We start from the raw sequence: 27743 nt of genomic DNA on the forward strand, positions 1-27743 counted from the left end.
TAAATAAAGCAATAAGGTTAAACCAGGGATTTGAGAGAATTTGCAACACAGCTGGGTAAACATTATTATTTAAACATTGTTAATATATATCATTATGAAGCGTGGTATCTCTACATTGTGTTTAAAAGTGATAAAAATGAAACACTGAGTTTATATATATATATATATATATATATATATATATATATATATATATATATAAAATGAGATTTGTATTGTGTTTAAATGCTTTGGAAGGGTGTACTGGCTGTCAGGGATGTGGTGAATAGGACCCAGATACAGGAGACCAGGAGGAAGGAGTTCAAAAAAACATGTTTATTTCAAACTGACACATGGATGAAGGAAACAGTATGGACGAGCCAGGGAAAGACAAGACAACCTATACACAGAAGGCTTGACAAGACACAGGTGCAGACGATCAAGGCCGATGGGAACAAAGGAAGTCAAGACAAAACTTAAACACAATAGGACACAAAATAAAACAGGAACGTAAAGACCAAAACTGTGAAATTAACTAACTTAACACAAAGACATATAAGAGCCTTTATGGACGACTTAACAGTGATGACCACATCTGTGCCTGGGTGCAGGTGGCTCCTTCAGGGGCTTGAACAGCTCATCACATGGGCGAAGATGAGCTTCAAGCCAGCAAAGTCAAGGTCCCTGGTCCTGAAGAAAGGTAGAGTGGCCGATAAGTTCCGCTTTACATTGGGAGAGACCAAGATTCCAACAGTGACCGAAAAACCTGTCAAGAGCCTGGGTAAAATCTTTGACAGCTCCCTGAAGGATGCAGCAGCAGTACAGCAGACCAAGAGTGACTTGTCTTCTTGGCTCACAGCCATCGACAAATCCGGTCTCCCAGGAAAGTTCAAGGCCTGGATGTACCAGCACGGAGTCCTGCCTAGAATACTCTGGCCCCTGTTAGTAATAATATATAAATAAATAAAGTAAAAGAAGACCATCAGCCAGTTTCTCAGGAGATGGCTGGGGCTCCCTCGGTCCTGAAGCAGTATTGCCCTGTATGGCCATTCCACCAAGCTGCACCTCCCGTTCAGTGGACTTACAGAGGAGTTCAAAGTCACCCGCTCCAGAGAGGTGATGATGTACAGGGACTCAGCAGATCTCAAGGTGACATCGGCGGGAATTCTGGTCAAGACCGGGAGAAAGTGGCAGGCTCAAGAAGCCATTAGAAGAGCGGAGGCAAGGCTGAGGCATTAAACCTTGGTTGGAACCGTGGCAATGGGGAGAGCAGGCCTTGGCAACTTTCACAAGCCACGCTACAACCACGCTCGTGGTAAGGAGAAGCGCAAACTGGTCCAAGAGGAGATACGGGCTGAGGTGGAGGAGGAACGCTGCAGCAAGATGGTCGGCATGTCCAAGCAGGGGGCGTGGACAAGGTGGGAGCATGCAGAACCTCGCAAACTCACCTGGGCAGAGCTCTGGAGAGCTGAACCTCTGCGCACAAAGTTTCTCATCCAATCAGTATACAACGTCCTCCCAAGCCCGGCCAACCTGCACACCTGGGGCCTGGCAGATACGCCGGAGTGCAAGTTGTGCCAGAGGTGGCGCACCATGGAGCACATTTTGAGCTGCTGCCACGACCAAGTTCTAAAATCCTTGGCAGATTCCATCTGCACAGCGATACAGAACAGCAAGACCCAGGTCACCCCGAAGCAATCAATTACATTTGTTAGAGCGGGGCAGAAGGCCAAACACCAGCCAAACTCCACAGGAGGACTCCTCAATTCCGCTCGTGACTGGCAGCTCCAAGTTGACCTGGGAATGCAACTCAAGTTGCCAACTAACATAGCTACCACTTCACTCCGCCCAGACATGGTAATAACATCGGAGTCCACCAAGCAAGTGGTCCTGCTGGAATTGACGGTCCCCTGGGAGGACCGGATTGAGGAGGCCAATGAGCGCAAGAGGGCCAAATACGCTGAGCTCACCACAGAGTGCCGGAGCAATTGCTGGAGAGCCCGCTGCGAGGCCAGTCGAAATCGAGTGCAGAGGTTTTGCTGGACATTCACTCCAGAGAGTGCTCAAACTCCTTGGAGTTAGAGGACTGCAGTTGAGGAGAGCCACCAAGAACATCCTCGAGGCCGCAGAAAAGGCCTCGCGGTGGCTGTGGATCCGTAGGGGGGATCCGTGGTGCGCTACTTGGACACAAGCCGGGGATTGATCACCCCCGGCTGGGTGAGGGTGTATGATCGTTAAAGACCCGAAACACCCTATGAGGCTGTCAGGGATGTGGTGGATAGGACCCAGATACAGGAGACCAGGAGGCAGGAGTTCAAAAAAACATGTTTATTTCAAACTGACACATGGATGAAGGAAACAGTAGGGACAAGCCAGGGAAAGACAAGACAACCTATACACAGAAGGCTTGACAAGACACAGGTGCAGACGATCAAGGCCGATGGGAACAAAGGAAGTCAAGACAAAACTTAAACACAATAGGACACAAAATAAAACAGGAACGTAAAGACCAAAACTGTGAAATTAACTCAAAAACATGACACTGGCCCAAATTATACATTCAAAATCAAGCACTATAGGCCTGTATCAGTGATCATCACATCTAAAAAAATAACTAATAATTATATGGATAAGCTATACACATACATATACAGTACATATATACGTTTCTAATTCAGTTTTGTTAACATAAACATGTTAAGTCAGTAAATTTTAAAGCCTCAAATATATCTTTTCAGCATAAACTGAATAACAATTCTGTTGAGGTATAGATAATAATTATAAATGCAAATACAAACTAGTGGACATGAGGAGTAGCACAGGAACCATTTTCAACCATCTTCAGTGCAACTTGCACCTGGCTGCCTGGGCTCTTCTTTTCTTTTTCCCCCACCAATTCCAACCATGATAATATAAGTAAGATGTTCACCAGCCTCTGTTTTCACATAAGCTACATGACACAATGCAATAACTCTGCAAGAGGGCTTTTTTAAGCCATTTGAATTCACTTTTATAGATAACCCAGCCATTTTCCAGGTATATGTGCCAGTGTAGTGGCCACTCACGAGCAGGAAAAGCAGCTGGCGAGCACGCTCAGCTTCAGACAGGCCAAACGTCTCCTTCAGATGCGCTTTCAAGGTGTCATACTTGTCAGCTGCCGGTGGGTTTTCAAATGAGACTCACCACCCTCGCCGCAGTTGAGTTGGAAAGAGCTGCTACTACATAGTAGTATTTGGTGCTGTCTGCCGTAATTTCTCTCAGTGCAAACTGTGCCTCTTCCTGAGCAAACCAAGCAAAACTCTGGTAATTTGAGAGAACCTGCATTTGTTGCCATGTTGCTGTCTGTCCAGTTAACTCTGGAAACGTCCAAAGAAAATCGGGGTCACCAATGTAGGAGTTTGGGAACAAAAGAGTAGAGAAACGCTTTTTGTGGACTAAGAAAACACTTATGTTGTTTATTCCAGTCTCTCGTTACTAACCGACCATTACCAACGGTAACAGAACACTAACAGAAAACACATCGTCATCATTAATAACGGCTAGATTCTTGTGAATTCTAACATACTGAAACTAAACAGTGTCCTGCTCGTGAGCGGCCACTACACCAGAATATTTGAAAATAAGCCCTTGCCTGAATAGAGAGTGTGACTCTTCTGAGAAGTCATGGAGAGTAAACAATCTTGGTGTTTCATATAGCTCCTATTCATGTTGTTTGTTATCAATATCAAAATATACATTTTCCATAAGCATCTGGATTCCAGCTCCACACAGCCCTGAACAGAGCGAAACCGGTGAAGAAACAACTGAGTGGAAAAAACATATGTGACAAGCTTCTGCACGTCATTAGACAACCGGGAACATTTCCCTTATTTGTATGAATCAGAGAGGTGAATTTGATGAGGATGGTGTGAACCATCTAATCAACTGTAAACTCTCAGTGTGTGACCACCGGGGGTTCAAACGGTGGGCTGAGGAAGTGGGAGGAGGAGTTTTTTGCTCAGCTAATATATCCCAGATGTTTGATCCAATTATCAGCTACTTCAGTTAACCTCTAGGTAGCATTGTGACTCATCAATGAATTCACTTTAATCTTTGTTGGTGGGGTTTTCCCATTCCTGCCTTACAGGAATTGACTGAACTTTCACCCATTGCTAATGTTTGCTTTATTTTATTTTATCATAGCTTTGTCCCGGTATTATGAGGAACGAATGCATCCCCTGTTGGACTGGGAACCTGTGCATCTGTTTCGCTTCAGCAGATACCTGTGACCCTCGATACAGCTGAAGTGGGTATGGAAAATGAATAGTGAATCAATTGAGAACCAGTTGTCAGTGTGTTATTAGTAGTATTGTCATGTTGTTGGTTATTGTGAATTTAAAAGTGCAATGTGGCCTATTTCATACGCTGACTGGTTGCGTATCACAATAAAATCATTGGGTGCTCAAGGAGAGAAGGCAATTGAAGGCCATAAAGACCAGGAGCTTATCCGCCTTTTGGCTGCAAATCTATAGACATGTTAATCTTTTGTCTTCCTCTTTGCACACAATAAACCTTTAAGCTTTTAAAATTTCACTACTTTTGCATGACTGATAATCCAAGGGGCGTGACACACGGATGGAGTCCAAGGTTCTTCAGGTTTCTTATTGTGCGGTTGCTTTTCTTACAACCACAGTGCACATCCCGCATAAATAAGGTTTTGCAGGATTTACTGACTGTAGCTGTATTGTAAATACATTGATTTATATGTAAAAAGAATGAAGTCCTTTCTCTCGAGAGTTTATTTTATCAGCCACTGAAGTTCTCATTGCATTGTGCCATCTAGTGGAAAAAAAATAAAAACGTGATTATCTTTGTCTAGAAAGCTACCTGTTAATCTGTAATCTGATCAAGATAAGAGAAAGAATTTATGACTTGAATTCACCATGCAACATTTCCTTCTTTAAATAGTAGTTGTCACAAGGTTTCCCTGTACAAAGACAGACACAATGAATTTTGTTTTATATCAATGTATTAATGTTTTAATCTAATAACAATAAACAGAATATATCAGTCCTTTATTTGTACAAAAATACCTGAAAAGGTTACAATTAAGACTCATAAGCCATTCAACTATTTACAAATTGAAGCAAAGCACATGAACACAGCAGCTCTCTCCTACAAAAAGGGCGAGTTACTGTTTTCTTTCTTTTTTTTCTTCTTTTGCATTCCCTGAAAGACATAATAGTTTATATATAGCTAAATTTCATCTTTACTCATTTGTACAACCATGGTATCTTGCATTGTGATAATGTTAATGAAAATGCACAAGAATCAGATGATAGCAGATTAATCCCTCTTTGCAGGATTGGGGCCAACTCACTTTGAGCTCCAATAGTGCACAGACACTGCAGCCGAAAAACAAAGCACTCATTCCCAACAGCTTTACTCAGACTCAAAAGGGTGTAGTTATCAGTTTTTGAATCATACCTCAGAAGTATTTACTTAACTGCAAAATACAGCTTTGTCATTTAGTCCATGTGTTAGGCCTGGTTTGTGAAGAGGAAAAGGAGTCATCAGAGGCACCTTCTGAGCTTACGAGTTAACTGACACTGTGCTTCACCCTCAGTCATTTCATGTACGAGTTTGAGGGTTTAATGTACTGATAAAACAAAAAACAAACTGTGTGATAAAATAAATTGAGCATATTTTTCTACATTACTAGAACTGATAGCAGAAAAAGTCGTTTTTCGAATCGTTCAGCTGTTGTCAAATTAAATCGTAGTTCACATGACACTGACTGAATCAGCTGACGTATTCCCGACATAGGATCTATTGCATCTACTGCATTGTTTGCAGGATTGTTTTCAAGTAATCAACTGGCAAAATGGGCGGTGCAAATAAAAGTGTTAGTCCCGCAGTTAAAGTTCACCAGTAGTGTCAAAAATCCTCAAAATCAGCCCTGAGCAACCCAGTTACATTCACATCTGCTAAGTTTAAAAATAAGTGAATATCCAAACACCCTTGTTTGTTTGTCCATGTGTTTATTAACTGAATGTACTTTCTACTTCTGAGTAAAATCTCAAACAAATTTCAGGGCTATAAGGCCTGACTCTCACACGGGCAATGTCTGCTACATTTCACAGCAGTCAGATAAAAACTGGTGCTGGGAGTGAGGAGACGACTGCACTAGGTTAGACTGAAACTGTGTGGATGTCAACACATCATGTCTCAATAGCTTAAGATGACTTCCAGCACATATAAAGGAATTGATGTACTCTCATATGGTCCAGATTTATCCACAGTGACAGGATCCCATTAAACTAAATTAGAAAAAAAATGTGTCATTCCCACCTGAAATGCAGTGTTGTAACCCATTTAACCATGATGCTCTGGTGTACATGTAGTTTAAATTACATGAAAGATAAGTTCCATACTCTGCAGTTTTATAAAGGTGACTGGGCTCAGGTTTGTACAGTTTGTGTGGGGTGCTGGTTGTTACCAAAGTATTTACTTACATAATGTAACAATTGCAAGTTTCGGGGATTTACTGTAACTTCTGTGTTTTATCCTACATCTACATCTTCTCTCTTAAAAGGCAAGGCATTTCAATTGTGATTTTTGGGTTGGCCCACTTGTGCAGTTTCCCCCAAATGTTATGTAGCTTTTAAAGTTTATTTCAACTTTTTTCTTCTTTTATTGGAAGCCAGGATAATATAGACATAGAAAAATTTATCACTTTTGAAATAATTTAGGGTTGGAACAGAAATGTTCTTTTTTTTATAAGCCGTTTCCGGCGTTTAAATTAGAAATCAGTTTCAGTTTTTTTCTCAGTTTGTTTTGCAGTTGGATTCAAACACCCAGTGGTTGTCTTAGGCTTCACATTGAACCTTTGAACAGATTTGGGAAAAATAAAAACACTAATTGAAAAGGGCTTTTTTAAAAAAATTCTATTTAGTGACATAATGCTTTGGGAAACTTTTTTTTTTCTTTACAACATTCCACTTGTCACCTACTGGAATGACAAAGTCAACACAACTGATGTGCTTTAAACATCACTTCATAACAAGTGTTGATCAGAATTATTTTGATAACATCAATATAGGCTATGTCAAAACAATTATAATTGTTACAATAAATTTCAAGGACAAGAGAAAACAGTACAGAACAGCGCTGAGAAAAAAAAAATCTAAAATTTTCAAGTAATCAGTCATATCCCAGATAAATAAATACACTTTGCTGCATCAATAAAAACAAAACAAAAAGGAAAAACCGTCATTGCATCTTAGATAAATAATGGTGACCTTGCACTGAGCGTCAATATAGTGCTGCTATTCTGCACCTCAGATGTTTTACACCTGCTGGTTGATTAAAGATGGCTGTTGATGTATGCAAATACAGATTTCTAACAATCTGCTGGTTGTTCAGCTAATAAAGCTGCCTTGGACTAAAACCATGTTTAAAAATACAAAAAACAAATTCAAGAAGTTAACGCTGGATTAATTGGGAAAAAAAAAAAAAGCCAATTATTGTGAGATGTTTGAGATCAGGTGATCGTGAACACTGACAGTGGCTTGTGGGAAGTGACGACCAAGACTGTGAAAAACATAACTCTTCCCAGAGTTCAAGTTAACTTGGTTTTGCCCTTCCAGTATTTCATGCTTGTTTCCGTCCTGCCGGACAGTATAACAGCTTCTCCTGCACTGAACTCTTCTTTTCTCTGTACTTAATCACAGGAGTGCCATCGTGTTCTTGGAAAAACACAAAAGGAAATTTAAAAAGAATTTGGACTGACATGGTGTGAGAACTGAAGGCTTCAAACAAACACAATGGGAGATGTCCTCCGCTAAGACTTTCTCATTATTGTCACAAAAAAGCTCTGCACGTACAAGTCAGTCAATAATTCCAATTCAATTATTCATTATTCCATTATTGCAATCTAAACTATGAGTCCTAAAATATTAATAATTTTATTTCTGCATTCAAGGAAGGCTGCAAAAACTGTAGCAAAATTGAGCAAAGAGGTGGAGATGCATCATGTGTTTAAAATACCATCCACATTGTGCCTGCAGGTGTTTTATGACCGTCGGTGTGGATATACAGTATTTACAGGTGGCATCCACTGGGTAGTAAGTTCTTACTGTATTTAATACCGTTTGTTTCCAAGTACGTCCAGGTATAAAAAGGCCACATTACATGGAATGTTATTTACAGGATCTATGCAAAACCATACTTCCAGACATGTACATGTTTGACAGTTTCTCTGTTTTTGAACAGTTGGGAGGTGATTTTGTGCAACATATGTGAAGAAAGGGCAGAGAACGGGGACTAACAGTCACCACACGGTCTACAGATCTTTGACGCACATTTCCAACACGTGAAAGCTGTTTGTGTAACACTCTTGAAGGGAATGCTAGTGGTTATCCTTCCCTGTGCAGAGACGACGGGACTCGGACAAAAACTGGTACAACCAGCGTTGTGCATTTGCTAGATCACATATCTGCATACAGCACCACTTGTCAAGTTCTTCCACTGTACCTGAATTTAATGTTCAACATTCCAATTAGAAAAGCTGTCTGTCTGGTTCGGATAACTTGAATTGTTATTTTACCCTGAATGGCACCATGCCTTGACCGATGCATCTTTGTTTTTATGGAGGTTGCTGGGCAACTAGTTTATGGAGGTGGAGTAACTGATAAAGTATTGAATGATCTTACTGTAGCTTATGTAAATGATAAGAACTGTAAAAGCTGGACTTGAATGGAATATTGGTAATAATTCATAATCAGAGCTTAAAGGAATCCTGCAAAGATCACTGATTCTTCAAATGGGTGAACAATGCAGATGTTGTATTCCAAAATATATATGTATATATTTATTTTTTTCATTTTACTCCAACTTCTCCCAGCCTGAAAGGATTCAAATCAAGACTTTCACATGCCCCAAAATCTCATCCATGTTGAAAATGGACATGTCAGAGCATGCTGATGACACCAGAGGGCAGAGGCACCATCTCACCTGTGAGAAATGTGCAAGTAGAGGTCATGCACCATCATAAGTTACACCCACTTTACTTAGTACAAAACTAAGAGAAAATAGACTTCACCTGCAATATCACCGTTGAGATCAAATCGAAACAAAATGCCATAAAAAGTTTGAATGAGACCGTAGCTTGTTGGTAGGGAACAAAGTTGTCCGTACAAAAGCTTGAAACGTCCTGCTGATTGTCCAGTTGAAGGTAAATACAGTCTGTGCTGGAGCCGTGAGATTAATCCTCCAAGTCCCATGCTTATCCATGAATACTAGAGGCAAGACTGTGGAAAAGTTTGCAACAGCGTTGACACGAATGGCAGTGTTCATTTCCTTTATCTTTGCTTTTCTTAACTGAGTACTTTGTGCATCTGAGTTTGTTTTTTTTCTTTTTCCAGCCTTCCATGCAAAGCACAAGAAATCCAACCGGTCAGCAGCCTCCAGCAGACTCACGACAATATAAAATGACAACAACGAAACATCAGTCAATTCACCAGCTTCTTAGAAAGATAAAAACAAAAAGAACCACTCAAGAGAGGGAGATTCTCTTTGTTTCGTTTGCTTTAGGCAGAGTCAGGTCAAGTGTCAAGGGTTATGGGTGGGGGTGATCCGAAGATGTCATAAGGCCACGACGGTGCACGGGTGTTTGAGTTTACAAGGCAAAACTCCTCTGTTGAGCTGGTAGAACTCCACCAGCTGAATCAAGTCGGTGAATTTGGTTACACCGTCATCAAGGCTGAAGAAGGATTGGCCGTCCTCTTCACACTGGTGGGTCAGCGCGTCCGAGCAGACAGGTGAGGCACGGCACAAGAAAGTTGACAAAGACAAACATCAGAATTAAGACAAAAATTAACAATGCTGCAGCTGAAATGTTTTTCTTTGTTAGCAAAAAAAAAAAAAAAAAAAACTAGAAATAGATCATTCATCAGTACTGAAGATTGTTTAGCAAAACGATTGATCCATTTAAGATCAAGATTACACTTTCTATAATAAGTATCATGGCAGACTTTAGCCCACTGATGCAACAATACAATCCAGTGTTCTTCAATCCAGGTTCTCAAGGTGTTTTAGATGTTTTCCTGCTCTGTCTGTGAGCAGAAACTAGAAACATCTAGGGCAGGGGTGTCAAACTCGAGGACTCGATTCCTCGAGGACTGCTGTCTTGCATCTTTTAGATGTTTCCCTGCCTTAACACACCCTGATGGACATGGCTGCGTCATGAAGGGACCTGTGCAGACCTTGATGACGTGCTGATGACAACCATTCACTTGAATCAGGAGTGCTGGTGTAAGGAAACCTCTAAAACATGCAGGACTGGAGTCCGACAGGTGATCTAGGGGGTCCTGAGGACCTGGACTGAACATCACTGATAATCTGTGAAAAGACACGGCTGCCTTATGAATCACTGTGAACAGCGGTGGACATTAAGATGTTTTGTTTATTGTTTGGACTGAATCTTTATCTCGGATGAAAAGAATCAACGTTAAAATATCAGAAACAAAGATGTGCTTACTGGTAGTATCTGGAAATGTTTGATTTTCTGGTGATGGCACAGTGTGAGCACAAACGCCTTGGGGTTACTCTGACTGACTCTCAGCAGAAACAACCTACACGAGGAGACAAAAAAAGGAGAAAAATGTGAGAACCAGTGCCAATACCAGTAATACAGTCTTCTGTCCGACTACATGAACCGCTTCAGCTCACTCACCCATCTACTTGTCCCTGCTGGTGGATGATGCGATGGGATTCCTCTCTGGTTATCCTGCCGTAAAACCACAGCTGAGCCATGTGGATGACTGCGGAGGAAACACAACATCCATGTGATGACATTTGCAAAACAAAAGGTAGGAACAACTGTGATAAAGTGTTCATTTGTTCTCAAATGTCTATACATTTACCTGAGCTTAGTGAAGAGTGGTGTAGGGGACTGTGGGAACCTAATACGTTCATTCGCTGAGTCCTCTTCTGAGAAGGACGCCACACAGAGACAACACATTAGCCGATTAGATCATGATGTGGTCATGTCTTCATTTGATAGAAAACCGCTAAGGGTTTACATGAATTAGCAGCTGCTCAGTTGTGAAGAAATCTCAGTTGACAGTGTGACATGGACATACTACACAGGTTGAGATGATTTCCTGAAGTCTTAAGGAAATGTCAATGACAAGGTCTCATTGAAAAAAAAAAATCCTCCCCTTTCTTTGTGTGGTGGGAATTTGTTTAATCACATTTACAAGTTTAGTTAAATTTGTGTAAATCTGAGCATTTCTGTTGTTGACTGTTTTAGGTGCTCATGAGTAGTTAGTGTCTTACTTACAGGACTGTCCCAGAAAATTAGAATATTGTGATAAAGTTCTTTATTTTCTGTAATGCAATTAAAAAAACAAAAATGTTCTGGATTCATTACAAATCAACTGAAATATTGCAAGCCTTTTATTATTTTAATATAGCTGATTATGGTTTACAGTTTAAGATTAAGATTCCCAGAATATTCTAATTTTTTGAGATAGGATATTTGAGTTTTCTTAAGCTGTAAGCCATGATCAGCAATATTAAAATAATAAAAGGCTTGCAATATTTTAGTTGATTTGTAATGAATCCAGAATGTATGACATTTTTGTTTTCGTAATTGCATTACAGAAAATCACAATATTCTAATTTTCTGAGACAGTCCTGTAGATCACATCGCTCTCAGTTTAGAGAATCATGGAGTAGTTTTGATAGGTAGCTCGGCCAACAGGAACTCAGAATGAATTTTAGCAGAGCAAATTTTTAAAACCTAAAAAACAACAACTTGAGCTTCAAAAAATTAACTGTAGTTTGGAGTGAATGCTGCAGCAAACATATTTACTCTGCATTGCTTTTTCCAGCAGAGAGTTCGTTTGTGTTGCACCATGTCACCAAATCCGTGACAGGTTACACATTAACCGCCTCTTCAGTTTCAATAAAGTCCACTCGAGCCACAAAATCACAGAATCCTAGTGGGCTGACCTACTCATTTACAGGAAATGTGGTAAACATGCAATGAATGGAAGATTTTTGGTTGAGAAAATAATAAGGTAAATAGCTTGCTGTTGCAAAAGTGACACCATGTAAATATATTCGGACCTTGTAGGAATAATGAGGTGAATATTTGAAGATTCGCCGTCTACGTTCTTAAAATTCTGAGCAGTTGTTACTTTGGGTTCCCATAATAATTCCTCACTGATTCTCCAAACAGTGAAGGACGTAAGACTCTAACTACTTAGTTAATAGACGTATTTTTTAAGAACACAAAAGCCAAGTCCGTGTCTCACCCTCCATACGTGTCCCTCCTCCATGGCAGCGCTCTGAGCTTCTACCGGGTTGTCGATGACCCGACCTATCCTCCCTGAGAAATCCATGGCCACGAGGGAGTTCTCCGATACGCTCCTCTAGAGGGAGGCAGAGACACACAACAATCAGAAAGTGGCTTGGAAGCCGGCGGCGTAGCTCACAGTGCAGCTGCAAATGTACACCATGGCATGTGAAAATGTAAACCTGCACAATGTTTGCAAAAACAATGACGCCATATCAAAATAGGATTCTTATTTAATACCTGGAACTGTATTACAGCCGATAAGAGAAGCTTACCATAGGAGCAGAAAAGTGTGAGAGCAGGGTTTTTCTTTGTTGAGGAATCTTATAATTCTGGTACAGTACAATCCCATACTGTAAAGGAAAAGGAACAGCTGTAAACCACTTATTTCAGATTATTCTCAGCTTTAGCTTTTCTGGAAAACCTACACATGACCCCTAAATCCCTAGAAAACTCTTATGGTTATTAAGATGTTTAACCCTTGCAAAGCGTTAAGGCTGGGGTCAGAATGAGCCAGGCCAGAGCGAAGGCCCTCAGCTCCTCAGAGGTCTTGCCTAACCCGTAGCACCTTGCAAGGATTAAAACCTTAAAAACAGTTAAGGTTTTGCATCAGCACATAAAATGCTGCAAGCTAAAGTTTCAATCTCAAACAGGAAAAAAATGCACAATAAAGGTAAGTGATATGTATGAGACATTTGCGGTGTTACCTTAAAGAGTCGTAGCGCAGTCATCCAGCAGGTCCGGCCTTGTTCATCCTCTGCACACAACAGTCTCAACTCCTTCATCTCCCCTCTGGACTTATTAGGCTGCCAATCAACAATTTACAGGATCAGAACAGAGATCATACTTTTAGCATTAAAAATATACTTTAATCCATCCATTTTCTATACCCGTTCATAAGTCCCACATACTATAAAATTGTTCATAATTTCTACCACTTGTACCATTATTACCACTGTTGCACAAAAAAGCTGGAAAGAATAAGCACTCCATATTTATGATACAACAATAAATAGACTCAAACCCTGCATAGGTTTGCTGATGTTTCTTTGTTGACACAAGGAACCAAACATAATCACTACTTTCAAAATACTTTATCATCTCACAATATCCATGAATTGAATTCATGCTTCTGTTAGCTGAGACTCACTTTGATACAGAAGCTGTAGTCTGAGGGCGCACCGTGGTGCTTTTTGCCTGTGATGACGGTAAAGATATTGCTGTCCTCTAGATCTGCTAGTAGCTGTAGATGTCTGGGCTCCTGCAGACAGAAATAATTAATAAGTGAAAACATGAAAGCGAGAAAACAGCCTGAGGATTTAGTGACTGACAGACGGTGATGTGTAGAAACCACCATTAATAACTGTGAGATTCGCTGAAGGCTGTTATGTTTAATGTGGAGGACGCTGTCTCTGCACGACGGGAAAGGCGCCCTTACCTTTGAGGTTCCTTTTGTCGAACAGTAGAGACCCGAGCGGCGCAGGAACATGTACACTTTCTTCCATGACTTTCTACCGACCTCCTTGATGTAAAGATAACCCTGGATTTCTGGACAGCTGCTGGTTGCAAGGAAGTTCTGAAAGACGAAACAGGAAGCACAAATCATTTTGACTGCATCCACTCCAACGATGCCCTTCGTCAAAGGGCCCTCTGCCTCAGGAGGGCAATGCTGGATTACATGTCAAGCCTCTAAGCTCTTTGTCACTGTCTCAGCCAGATACTCAAAGCTGCAGCAGGTTCCATCTGTAGATCCATTAAAGACTGGAGGATATTGGTTTTTGTCAAAGAGTGTAATCTGGCCTTGTATCATGGCTACCAGTTGAGATGAATGCTGGCTTGGACAAAAAGTCATATTACAGTGTAATTTCTTGTCATTCGAGTATCATTTTCTTTACATAAAAGTATGAAGGCATCAAAGTTTTACACCAAAACTGTAGAAAATATGCAGAGAAAAAATTCCAAACACACTACATGCATCTCGTGAAGCCTATAATTTTCTTGAGGATGTCTCTGTATATGCAGCCTGTAGCTTTCCATGTTTCCTAAAAATATCACACTATGAAGTAGGAGGTTAAGCTAATAAAGCTGATTTGGGATTGTGGTTTCAGGCTGAAAGACAAACTGTTCCAGAAACCTCTTCAGTATTCGAAGCACATGTTTCCCAGTGTTTTGGAAAAATCTCACAATGGGCCTCATACATTTTCCAACATTTGCAAGAACGCACATTCACACGCAATGATATTTCAAACAGCCTCTTTTTTCCCCTCAGCCAGTCCACCTTGCCGTGCTTTCCTTCGCTTTGACAAATGCTCCTTGCGTAACGGGGAATATTGCAAACACCTGGATGAGCTCAGCTCGGCAAACTCCTCTGTTTGGACAGCACCCTAATTGGGTGAAAAGATTTTGTGTTTAGAGGAAGTCAAACATTGGGAATTCCTGACACGACTCCAGCACACCCCCGGTCCCACTCGGTGTCGAGGGTTGCAGCCGTGTGATCGGCAGGGGGGTTTAAAGGCTTTCTGTGAGCGGTGAGGATGAAGGGAAGGATTCCACTTGTGGCTCTGTCTCTGACAGCCCCATTATGTGATACAAGAGAGAACCCGACTGCTTGTAAACCTCCGTCCATTAAGAGCAAACTCCTCAAAATCCCAAGAAGTGGTCCGTGAGGCGGATAAATACAGATCTGACACATATGCGCAAATCTGTATACCCTGCAAGCATACTTCAGATGCTGAAGTGAGGAATTATGTTGTTTCAGATCCTCTTTTTCCATCCTTGAGCGCTTGGCCTGCAGTGTGTGTGCAACAGACAGTAGACGGCCGTGTGTCAACAGGGGATGAACAGTAGTTATTACTGCTGGCTCTGACGAGACATACTGTCTAAGGGTCAGGGGTGAGCAATGCCAGCTTGATTGTACAGTGTGCAGCAGGTGCTGACTCTGAGCTAAACGAAATCGTGTGCGTGTTAAGCGGCGCAGCAGCGGTGGCAATCAAGCACATACCAGGACAGAAGTGTGTGTGTGTGTGTGTGTGTGTGTGTGTGTTTGGCGTGTACCTGAAGTAGCTGAGATGGTGGAATCGTGCGATTGGTTTCCTGGCACCACGCAACCATGTGCTCTGGGAAAAAGGTCTGATGATGGAAAAGGGTGGAAGGAGACAGCAGGAGGGGAGAGGCAGAGAATGTCAGTGACTGTGACGGTAATTGCAGGGCAGTAATATCATGACAGAAGCAGACGTCACGCAAATGTCATTAGCACGGATGGCTGTCATAGTATTTCACAAGGCTGTGCAATACTGCAAACACTCCCTTCTTTACTCCCCACAGGGCTGAGGTGAAATGCCACCCCAATTAACAAATATAATTAACAAATGTTATCACTTTTCAAAGCTGACAGCAGGTACCATCTGTAGATGCATTAAAGACGGGACAGTATTGTTTTTTGTCAAAGAACAGAGCGTATTCTGGCCTTTATCATGACCAGTCTTTACTTTCCCCCCACAGGGCTGAGGTGAAATGCTACAGCCCTTAAAAAATATAATTAACAAATGTTATCACTTTTTGTTTTTAAATAAATAATGAAACTGACATATTTCAGCGAGAGTAAAGGTGCAACTTGAAAATCATCGTAGAAAAAGCTTTTACCAAGGGATTTCTGAAGAATTCATATTTGGCATAGTTCTTCCTGAAGAGGAATCTACTGTCACTGTTCATGGAGGCCTGGACCTGAACCACCAACTCGTGGTCTTCTAGACAGCGCTCTGTGGAGAGACAGATGAAGAACACATTGACTGTAAATGTCAAACACTTAAAGAAAACCTATAAATGTCATCCAGGTTCTGCAAAGCACTTTATAGGGTTCCTCAGTTGCTCGTCCATACAAACACCAACACGGCCTATATTAATATATATTAATATATATGTGCTCTGCAATCACACACTGGAGGGCAGGTGTGGGTGCAGTGTTTGTCCAAGGACACCGGGAAACCCAACTTCTGATTGGAAGAGGAACACTTTATATTCATTATATTACAGTCATTTACAGTCATAAATATAGTTGTAAAGAGATGCTATTCATTTCTCTGAGTATGACACACACACACACACATACACACACCCACACACACACATGGTACACATGAACTCATTTCCAGTTCCAGAAAACTGACCTCGTTACAACCGAAAATGATTAGTCATAAACATTTCCTGTAAGTATGAAACGGAAAGTACAGAGAAACCCAAAGAACATAAAACTGTTAATTACCGTCAGTAGTTTGCTCTAAATTTAAGCTCCCAGTTATTATTTTCTTAAAAGAAATGCAAATAACATGTTACTATCTCGCCTTTTGCCAATGTCAATAAAGGAACAGGATAATCTTCCTATTAATGAGTTGTTAGCTTACAACTTTATGCCATATTGTAGCACGAGCTTAAAGAGACATACTGTACATGGATGGTGTCACCGCACACTTATATGGATATAGTTTTAGCCCAAAAACGATTCAAACTGGGGTCCTTACAGGTCAAAAAAAGAAGTAAACATGGAAACATGGAAACACTGGATTTCATCTGCAGACTGGTCCCCCCGATTCGTGCTCTTCAAACCAGCTGTGACTGCTAATGTTGAGGCCCAAACTTTACAAAGTGATTAAGAAAAATGATTCAACCCAAAGTGTTATCTTGTATGAGTGTGGTCAAATATGATGAGATGAATTATTTCCTCCACTAACTGTGACCACTAAACTGGGAATGAGTAAGACAGCTGCAACTGACTTCCTTTTTTTTTTGTTTTTTTTTGTTACTTGAGCGGAAAAAAAGAAAAACTTAATTTTTACATTCTCTCCTCAATTTTACATGTCCCTTCCTCTTCATTCGCACCATCACGATGTGTGCAGACCGTCACGACTCATCTTTTTCTTTCTGTTTCATCCCATTGAGTGTGTAATGAGTGAGTCATGTTTTGGGACTGTGACTCACCCTGGTAGCTCTCTACTCACTCTGCCATAGCTGCTAACCCTTCAGAAATGACAATAGAGGTCAGCGTTACTTATCTCAAAGGGTCATTTTATCCTTTTCAGCAGCGTGCTGAGTGGGTTGAGATATACAGGAATAACCCTCTCCATTCAACCTCTCAATTGTTCTTCTATTCTCGTCTGCTCTTCAATTTCATGTGCATACATTAAAGATCAGGGTACAGTACGCACATATGTAGTGATGACATACAATCAGTGCACACACACACACAAACTTATAATTTCAGGTTCTATATTTTTGCAAAATGCTCCAAATGACTGACTAAAAATATGTTTCCATATGGAGCAAATACAAGCTCAACAGCCAAAAGAGGGTTTAAATATCGTTCAAACGTCTAACTACCTTTGTGATAAACACATCTCTGGATACTGGCAAGGCACTGAATAAAGGCCAAAGAAATCAATATTTAAAGATAAAATAATTTAAACACAAATGTGTCGACAGCTTGGGAACAAAAATCAATCAGATACAATAAAATATGCTTTTTCAAAGCACCATAAGACATTTGGAAAAGCTATAAAGAGAGGCAAATCAATGCTTCACATACTGCAACTTAATTACTGCAATCTCAGTAGAGACATGCAATTTGGTAACAAAAACCACTAAAAGAAATCCAAGCCATGATATTTACGTTCGCACGCATCTGCAGAGACAGTTAGATGGTTACTTTTTTTTAAAGTGGAAAATGCAAAACCTTTCAATTTGAACAAACACAGAATAAGCTGTTGCTTCATCGTATGTAATTTACTGCAACCTCTAAACATTAAATACAATAAGTAGTTATTCCAGAGGAGAAACGCTACAGTTGCAGCACAGGTGCTCCAGAGAAGGAGGAGAAGGGCTATAATAGAATCGGGTGTTTCTGAATTCGAGCCAAAAGTGATGTCATTCACAACAAGCGCGGCTAACTGTATTTGACAGCAGCAGTTAGCAGCAGCGAGGAGAAAAGTAAGCAGATCATGAAGGACGGTGAAATATTAGGTTAGAGCTTTTAAATCTGTGCTCTGAAATATGCAGTATATTCAAGAATCTATAAAACACGCACAAATACACATATTACCTTGACACGAGTTGTCAGTTGAAAGAGCAGAAATGAAATGCTTTTGCAGCATGTTTGGCTACCAGAACCTCAGCTCTATATAATATCACACCTCCTCCTCTCTGACATCTGTTTAACTGAGCAGACAGAAGCAGCGAACACAGACCCAACTTGCCTCCCCTATGTTCTTTATAATCGGCCTCTCTTCAGGAGGCTTTTTGTGACGTTCATCTGGCCACAACTTTCCAAAGCTGCTGTTTTACAGTCAAGTCTGACACAAAATTATCCTGACAGAAATGCAATGTTCCCCACCCCCACAATGCAGCCAAAAGTAAAATACCTCAAGAGTATATTTCTAAGTTATTGTTTTCTATATTTGTAGTGTGGGGCGTTTGGTGGGATTTGGAAAAGTAGTTGTTCGGGTGTTTTAGCTTTCCACACATGGGCTGTTTTCTTTCCTCCTCTTCCCACGTTGACGCTACTGTAAAGCATGTTACCACTAATGACCAGCAAATTAAAACACACTTGAATCTGATCTGTTTTGCGTTCTACATGGAATACCATTAATATATATTTTGCAACCTTGAATCTAAAAAAAAAATAAATAAAAGCAGCTTTTAAATTCTTCATCAGTCACCCTGACGTGTCATTTACAGCACTGGATATATAATGTTGCACCAACTCTGACACAGAGAGGAGCAAGACGAGAGAGGTTTGGTTACAGCGCTCATCAGATACGTCACTGTCTTCTGAACCACAGCCATTAACCATGCCTCGCTCCTCCAGCCGCTTTTCATCTGCTAATTACCGTCCTGAGCCCCTTTTGTAATTCCTTTAAAGTAGCACATGAAGAAAAAATAAATCTGCATTTCACATCTTTCATCACAATCCTATTGAAGAATAAGTTCAGGTTAAGTAATAATGCAGGGCAGAACTGTCCCGAATCGTTTGTTTCCATGAATAATACATTTTCCTCATTTAACTGAATCCAAGCAGAAACATGAAATCTGCTGACCGGAGCTGACACTATCATGACGTCACTCACGCAGCGCCAAGTTCATGACTAAAAAATAAGTTTGAATTCAAATGTTCTCTCTCTCAAAAAAAAAAACGGCTTCAATCCTTATAAGCAATCTTCATTTTTGTATTTGTTTGGGTTATGAAATGGAATTAAAGGGAGTTTCTGCAACTTTTCTGGAGAACCTGCCAGCTATAAAAGAAACACTGGGAAAGGCTGTGTCCACTTACAGGAGAAGTTCTGTTTATTTGGAGGAAAAACCTGAAGAACTGTGGAGCTAAAACATGCTTAAAAAAAACGCCATCTAACAACACTTTATTCAATCTTAATATATCCGCATTATCATCATTCTTAATGCTCTAAATCGTAAGCATTTCTCATCAACCTCTCCTCATTTAAATGTCATTTATCAGCAACCCAACATGGAAAACTCTTGGCATGCCAGAATTTGTCTTTCATCTGCCTCTTGATTAATGAATGAGAAAAAAATGAACCTTTAAGCACTAAAATAACTCAGCTTTCCTGCGACAGCAGCCTTTCACACAGCCGTTATGTTGTTCTTGATTAGATCACTGGACATTATGGCTCTGCGTGTGCTTATGCCATATAATACACCCATGCACTTATGCCTGAAAATATGCCTGCGTGAGAGTATGTGCCTGTACCGTCTACCCAAGTGTGCAGGCATGCATGCATGGAAATGCACATGTGGGAGTCGCTGACTGGGTGCATGTCTCGGCCCACTTAACGGCCTCTGTGTTTCTGTGTGGGTAAAGGAGTGTGCGAGTGCCCGTTCATGTGTGCTGTTATGTACATCTGAAAAGTGTTTCTGGCCTGCAGGAATCAGCCTCTTACCTAGCCCAAGCAGCGGGTGGTGTTCAACAAGTGCCCAACTGTTGTCATCTACACAATGGCTTTTATAAACCAGGAGCTGGCAGAGGTCCCTGGCTGTCATGTCTGCGGGGATCTCAACGGCTTTACCCATGCCGTCCTCGCTGAAGATCTTCACAATCTGTGAGAAGAGAACAGGGACTTGATCAGAATAAACTCAGACTGTGTGAAGCCAGTTGGATCATAACATTTAAACAACAGAACACAGTTTAAATAATAATTTTTCCACGATTACTCTTCTGGTCGTACTGATTTGTGAACAAGCTATTTAACGCTGATCTTTTCTTTTTTTTGGGGTGAAACTCTAATAGAAGGGCGAGGCCAGCAATTTTCTCTGGCAAAGCATTTATCATATAGCACCTCATGAACTATAGCATACAGAGGCCTGTCATTATAACACACAATAGAAAAGAACAGGCATTCAAGACTTTGTGGTAATTGTGGTGTTAGAAATCACAGACGAGCATCTCTTTAAGCAACTTGTTGGTATAATATAGAAGCAAATATGCTGCAGCGTATAACAAGCATCTGCTCTTGTGAACACCAGGTCCAAGTGGGTATGCACACAGCTGCAGCTTGAAGGCAGGAAGGCAAGAGGTGTCCAATTATAGCTTCTTGAGAACATGTATGCACACATTCAGGGAGAAAACTTGATCAAACGTGATGTTTCTTCCTTGAAATGTAAGCCAGCATATGTTTAAATTGTGCATGCACTGGTTTATAATATGGTCCTAAATGCAAAAATGCACGTCGTTTTTCACAATAAGGCACCAAGTGCTTAACAGCCAACATCCCATTCGTATAAGAGCTACCCTTTTCATGCACAGATCCCTACATTTTTTCCACCATATCATCCAGGAATTCCAAATGTCAACCATATTATGCTAAAATGTTCTAAATTTCCATCTGCTGAGCCTGCACAGGTTGTTTTTAAAAAGGATATCATGCATTGACCTTCACAGGATACAAATATCTTCTGGCTCACAGAGAAAACTAGAGCAGCATACTTAACCTACAGAGGAATCCAGTCTTGTTAACCTACGCAGGAACCCCGTCTACTTAGCCCTCACTTGTAATATCCACGCTTTAAATATCATGACAAAGAAATGTTATTTCTTCCAAAGCAAAGATTCAGCATCACAGTTCTCCGAAACGGACCAAAAGCTCTCTCCTCATCTAAACGGCTCAAGGCGAGAAGCAGAGGAGCCTCAATCATTCAAGGCTTCTGACATATTTGACTCTTTTTATATAAAAAAAAACACAAAAATTGGCCCTTGTAGTATTTGCTGACTAGATTTCTTGCCCCCAGGTAGATATGGCAGTACTTCAAAAAAACAGACTCAAATCATGAAGAAGATAAAGAGGCAAGGAGAGGACAAGACGTACACACGCACACACCGGGTGAAGTAAAACATAGAAAAGGAGCGCGGTCTTACCTCCACGGCTCGCAAGAGGCAGCAGTCCGGAGAACACGAAGGCATTTTTTGGACTCAGTCTGTCCCCGCAAAGTCACATACACACTAAGTCACACCTAAGACAGAAAACCGTGCCGCACTGTCACCTGGTCTTCCCAGAAAGGAAGATGACAGCTGCCCTACCTGTGTTATAGCTAGTACCTCAATCTATCTCCAGGCCTCTGGCTATATACAAAAAAAAAAAAAGAAAAGAAACAAAAGAAGAAAGATAATACTCTATGTGACCCGAAGCCGGTGTGTGAGCAACCACACGGGGCACAGACAGAAAACCCTCAGCGACTGAACGGCAGCAGGTACAGCGCAGTCCTTCCTTCCAGTGCCGGCTCAGTCTGACAACTATCGTTCTTCCTCTCCTGTCTTCCCTCTCCCTCCCCCTCACAAAGGGTTACAGCCTCAGCCACGGGCTCCGAGGCACACTGAATCAAACCACACGCTCACCAACCAATCATAAAGCTCCAGCGGGCTGATGTAATCATTCCCACACAGACCTAGGCACACACACACACACATACACACACACACACACACACCCTCCCTGAGAGGCATACACACTCCGGCAGACACACAGACGCACAGTCATGCACAGGCACAGCCAACTTTTTCAGACCTCTTGAAGCTCCCTGCCTCAGTTTCTTTTTAGAGCTCGCTGTATGAGGGATCATTTGAGAAGGGCGTGGGGCAGCGAGGAAGAGAAGGGAGAGGAAGGAAAGAAAGGATGGAGAGAAGAGAGAGTTCTCTGCTTCTCTGCTCTTGTCTCCAACTTTTCAAGCGAGGGTTGGTCGGCTTGTGTGTTTTTCCTCAGCCTTCCTTCGAGTGGCTTAACTTTGAACCCACTGCTCAGCAAGTAATATGTCTCATAAAGCAAATTAAATGAAACAAAAGTGGGGCAGCACTTGAGGACTTCTATCTTCAGCTCCTGCCCAGATGGCTTGATTCGTGCCAACATTCTTTCTCTTCAGAGAGCAAAAAAAAAAGCTCTTGGAAGCCTGTGCACACACAGCCCCCTACCTCTAGATTAAACTCTGATATTTAATGCAGCATTAGACAGTCAAAAACTTTGGGCACGCCCTGTCTGAGGGAGGCAAGAACGGCTTCACGAAAGTAACTTTTACCTTTTACAGGTACGTGCATTTGTGCATGCGAGCGTGAAGTGTAATCAGGAGGAGAATTGAAAGGGGGGGGAGTTTGGAGGAGTGAAATAGGGCTAGTGAAGAGAGGGAAACTTAAACTGCAAAGAGGGGCAGGGGAAGTCTGGGCTTGGGAGAAACAGGGAAGTGTTTTGTACACATGCACAGAGGCACGTATGTGGGTGTGTGCGTGATAAGGGAGAAACCAACACAGACGGATGTGAGAGGTAAAAAAAAAAAAAGAAAAAAAAAGAGTGGGAAGCGGAGGGCCGAGGGAGCGAGAGACGCAGCCTGGTGACACACTGCAGCAGAATGTGCAGTATGAATGGTGTCTACTATTAACTGCACAGCTGTGTTCCTACCCACCCCCCTCACTGACACGGCAATCACTCAAACACACCAACACACGCTCACAAGCCTTCGTCACAGTTTTGTGAGCAATAGGGGGAAGCCCGAAGAAGACTGCACACATCACAGATGGTGCAGTGGAGCTTTCCACATACTGTGCCATTATTGCAACAGCTCTTCACTCACTTTTCCTTTGGAAAGAAAAGGTATGTGAACGCCTTGCAATTAATTGTTTTTTATATTAATTTGCGAGAAAATGTGACACAATAATAGATAAACACAATGCACTTAAGCTGATAACGGGGAGACAACGATAATTGTGTCTTTATTAAGCACTCTTGTTAAAAACTTGCAGTGCTGGAGGAAAATTTAAGTCCACCCAAAGAATAACTACTTCGACAAAAGCTAATTGGAGTGAGTATTCAGCACACATGGAGTCCAATTAATAAAATTAGTTACTTTGAGTTAACAGAATACATTTAAAAGAAACAAAGCCAATCCACAGCACAAGAGGAATAATTATTTTGGGGGGTTTTGTGGACTGATGAAGCTAAATTTGAATTGTTTGGGAGCAGTTCTCACTATGGACTATGCATGGTGGAAAAGGGGCACAGTTTACTAGCAATCGAAACATATTCACAGTGGTGAAGTATGGGGGAGGGAACATCATGCTTTGGGCTTTCTTAGCATCGTCAGGGCGTGGACCTCTTCGCATCATAGACGGGAGAATGAATTCCCAAATTTACCGAGATATTCTGCAGGTTGATATCAGAGTAACTGTCCACCGAGTGAAGCCGAGTGAAACTGGGTGATGCAGCAGGGCAATAATACGAAGCATCAAAGTAAATTCAACAGTAAATGGCTTCAGAAAGAGAAAATTGGCTTTCTGGGGTGGCCCAGTCCTAGTCCAAGCCTTAAACATATCAAGATTCACGCCACACATCCTACAATCATGTCTGAGATGAAGCAGTTCTATAAAGAGGAACGGCCCAGGATTAGATTTGAACGTCGTGCAGGTCTGATCAAGAACTACAGAAGGTGCTCGCTTCAAATATTACATCTATTAAAGGTAAAACACCCAATTTTTTTACAAGTGCTGTGAATGTTTAATGGGTGTGTTCAGTAAAGACACAAGATATTATTATGATTTGCTTAAGCTTAAGAACATTGCGTTTGTCTTTTATTATGACTTAAATGCAGCTCAAGTCACATTGTTTTGTAAATTAAGCAAGAAATTGGTAAGCGGAGGGGGGGCAAAACAAAACCTAGCAAGGATGCAGGATAACGCAATAAAGTGGCCTGTTCTGACATAGGAGGTTCATCAGGTTCATCGCAGGTTTCTAGATTACTATAATGCACAGGTTGTGTCATAGCCTTTGTTTTGCTAGAACTGAAGTGTTGCCAGTTACATCCAAAGTCAAGTCCCGAGCTGTAAGTGTTTGTTATGCTCTGGTGGACAGCAAGAGCCTTCAGTAGCGTTACGCCCTGTCTCTCGCTCAAGCATGAACAAGAATGTCTTACAGCACAGGGAACTGATTATTCCACATTTGAAGACACATGTGCAATAATCTTAAGAAAATAGGTATGCACAGTGTACGCTAACATAACTTACAGATCCCACAATCCTGCTTGATTCCTATGTAGGTGTATAATTTAGTAGTTTAGTTACAGTATTCTAACTAACCTTATGTAAACATAATCCAATCCTCTCATGCCAATATGACGAATACAGAATAATAGATATGCTGCAGGTGAAAAATGATCAGTTTAACTACTTGAACATTGAAAGGGGTGATTATATAATCACAATGCAAAAGGCAAGAGATGAGACTAACATGCTGTTCGGAGGCTTGTGTGGTGCAGGGAGAAACCAGGACAAAGAGTAGGCGGCTGGTTAGAATAAGAGGAACATAAAAATGCAAGTAGCCACCATGAAGTCACCAGCTTATTTGTATTTTTAAGCCTTAGGTTTGTCATGTGGTCATTGCCACTGAAGGTTTATGGAGCCAAAACTAGAATACGGATCTGACAGCGATGACATGAAACCAAATACATTAGGCAATGCCTTTGTGGTGCATACTTTTAAGCCAAATAAAGCATTTGAGGTACATTCATTTACAGTTGCAATGAACAAGCAAGTTCATTTTATAGATTTTTTTTTTGCATCATATTGTACTTCTCCCAATGCTGCTCGTGGTTCTTACTCCTCTTTTGTCACTTTTAGAGGGAAAAAACAACATTAATTTAGTCATTTTTGTTGCATTTAGTTACATACAGGTACACTGATAAAATTACTTTCCATCTTTCATTCCTCACTTTTGAACAACTGACTGCAATACTTTTTTCTTTATTTGGCAAGATTGTTTCTTTAAAAAAAAAAAGGCTTTGAGCTTTGTAACTCAGTTGCCAAAACCAACTCAGTTCGAGGGAGACTGAAAATGAAGACAGAGTGTGGGCATAAGGCAGCTAGCATACCAGACGCACCTGGAATAACGGAAAATGAACATCTAGTTTGGCAGCAGAAAACTGCATTTTCAATAGTTAATGCACTTCTGTTATGAAAACCCACCGATTAAATGCAAACATTTGGAAGACCTGTACACTGTGTGAACGAGCAGAGACACCAGGCAAATTGCAACCACAGTTGTAAATCTTAAGTTCTCCACTGTTTTCAATTAGACCACGGGTTGTGTGTGCGTCCATGTGTGCTGTACATGGTTGCAGTGTGTGACACAGAGTTGGCCCCACCCCTCACAGACAAGCTCAGATAAAGATTTTCCGTGGAATACCATAAATGCATCGTAAAACCATATCTGAAATTAGAAACATGTTGCTCTTTATGATGCAATAATGTTCAGTTCCAAAAAAAAAAAAGAAGTATTTCTTTCTCCAGTACCAAAAACAGAAGCGATAAGCTAAATATACCCCTTTCCAGCCGTAAACATAGTAATTTAGGATCAAAAGGGATCCGCGTATTTTTGGAGCCAACTCCAAGTGGCTTTCAGAAGAACTGCAGAGTCGGTCTGTGGACTGTCGCAACCTTTCCTCCCTGGAGCCTAGTGTTTGTAAATAAGCAGCAGAAATGATAACCAGCATCATTTGAGGCAGCACGAATGATCAGAGAGGCAAACTGACTTTTTTCTTTTCTTTTCTTTTTCATCTTGCATATTAACTGAAACAGTCAGGTGAAACAGATCAGCTCAAAGAGAATGATTTCAGGTCTAGACTTAAATCAGCAATTTATTTGTGTCACGGGTTGCCTCCGTGCAAGGAAATCCAATCTTCAAACGCACGCAAGTTAGTACGAAAGAAAGAAACAAGCCTCTAAAGATAATTTTGTGCTTTTAAACAAGTCCTCATTCAAAAGGAGGAGCAGAGCCGGGCCTCTCAAGCACTCTGATGACTCAGGTCTGATAGCTGCTCTGTGATGTAATCCCTCAGGGAGAAACTGAAAGCTTTGGACAAAGCACATACACACACACATGCACGCACTTCTCAGACACACAGGCACCCAGATGTGCTTAACTTATCCACAGTATTTTGAGATGCGTAGACCAACATTACAAAGCACATATATTGCACATTTGGACTTTCTTGCACACACGTGCATATTCTTCACAGAGATACACAAAAAGTCACAGCTGAGAGATACCGGGCAAACACAACTGAACAAAGAGAAACTTTGCATGAGTGCGTGCGTGCGCACACACACACAAACACACACAAACACACACACACGCACACTAATTTCTTTGAGAATTTGCTCTTCCTCTATAAATAGCTCCACTGGCATTACATACACATTACAAGCCATTACATCAGATCAGAGTTTCTAAACAACCATTATCCATTACGTACACAATCCTGCACACACATTAGGAGCCATTACATACAATGATGGCACGAAGAGTCTGAAAGCAACCTGGATAACAGCTGTGCTAGTGAGAGAAGTGAGTGTCGGTAAAACAGTGTACACCTTAAAAAAAAAAAAAGAAGAAAAACCCCCCCCTGAAAAACTCCCCAGCCCTGCTGCTGTCAAAAATAGACATTCAAATGTCTCCAGTGTCGAGTCAGACGATCACATGCAAATTCAACGATGATGCCAGCCAGCTTGTCAGCTCTTCCCGGAGACGTGAAACTAGAGTGGAATTCTTTTTTGATTAGCCTGCACAGGGACTTTCTTGTCCTGACTTTGGCCTTGAGGTTATGTGTAATTCTGGCCTATGCTATCCGTAACCACAGCCCTTAAATGAACCTTAGCCGACTATGGTCTCAGCATCTTACTGGCTGAGATTGTTCACAACAGTGAACAAGATACTCAAACATTTACCCACTCTTTTTCTCGGAGCTCATAGATTCCTGCATATTGGGATCAGCAGGGGAATTCATGCGTCAAACTGGTAAAAAGGCACGGTAATTGTTAATGGGATTATTTTTAGATGTGTGTTTGAAATCCAGCGTAGCACGGCCTCACTTTTTATTCTATTTACTT

General features: G+C 41.2%; 1 protein-coding gene across 2 annotated transcripts in view; it reads right to left on the reverse strand.

Annotated features, from left to right (window-relative positions):
• Nucleotides 1-4977: 4977 nt before the first annotated feature.
• grb10b (growth factor receptor-bound protein 10b) overlaps nt 4978-27743 on the reverse strand; it is a 91901-nt gene continuing 69135 nt past the window's right edge. For both annotated transcript variants that reach the window (XM_061716396.1, XM_061716394.1), the window contains exons 6-17: nt 20266-20422; nt 15965-16080; nt 15377-15451; nt 13761-13898; nt 13473-13583; nt 13030-13128; nt 12598-12675; nt 12282-12398; nt 10884-10950; nt 10694-10781; nt 10499-10592; nt 4978-9750 (exon numbers count right to left, since the gene is read on the reverse strand). In XM_061716396.1, coding sequence (XP_061572380.1) covers nt 9604-9750; nt 10499-10592; nt 10694-10781; nt 10884-10950; nt 12282-12398; nt 12598-12675; nt 13030-13128; nt 13473-13583; nt 13761-13898; nt 15377-15451; nt 15965-16080; nt 20266-20422 — 1287 coding nt within the window. In that variant the 3' untranslated portion in view covers nt 4978-9603. The remainder of the gene's footprint in view (nt 9751-10498; nt 10593-10693; nt 10782-10883; nt 10951-12281; nt 12399-12597; nt 12676-13029; nt 13129-13472; nt 13584-13760; nt 13899-15376; nt 15452-15964; nt 16081-20265; nt 20423-27743) is intronic.

This window comes from Cololabis saira, chromosome 3 (genome assembly GCF_033807715.1).
Source record: "Cololabis saira isolate AMF1-May2022 chromosome 3, fColSai1.1, whole genome shotgun sequence".
Classification (NCBI taxonomy): domain Eukaryota; kingdom Metazoa; phylum Chordata; class Actinopteri; order Beloniformes; family Belonidae; genus Cololabis; species Cololabis saira.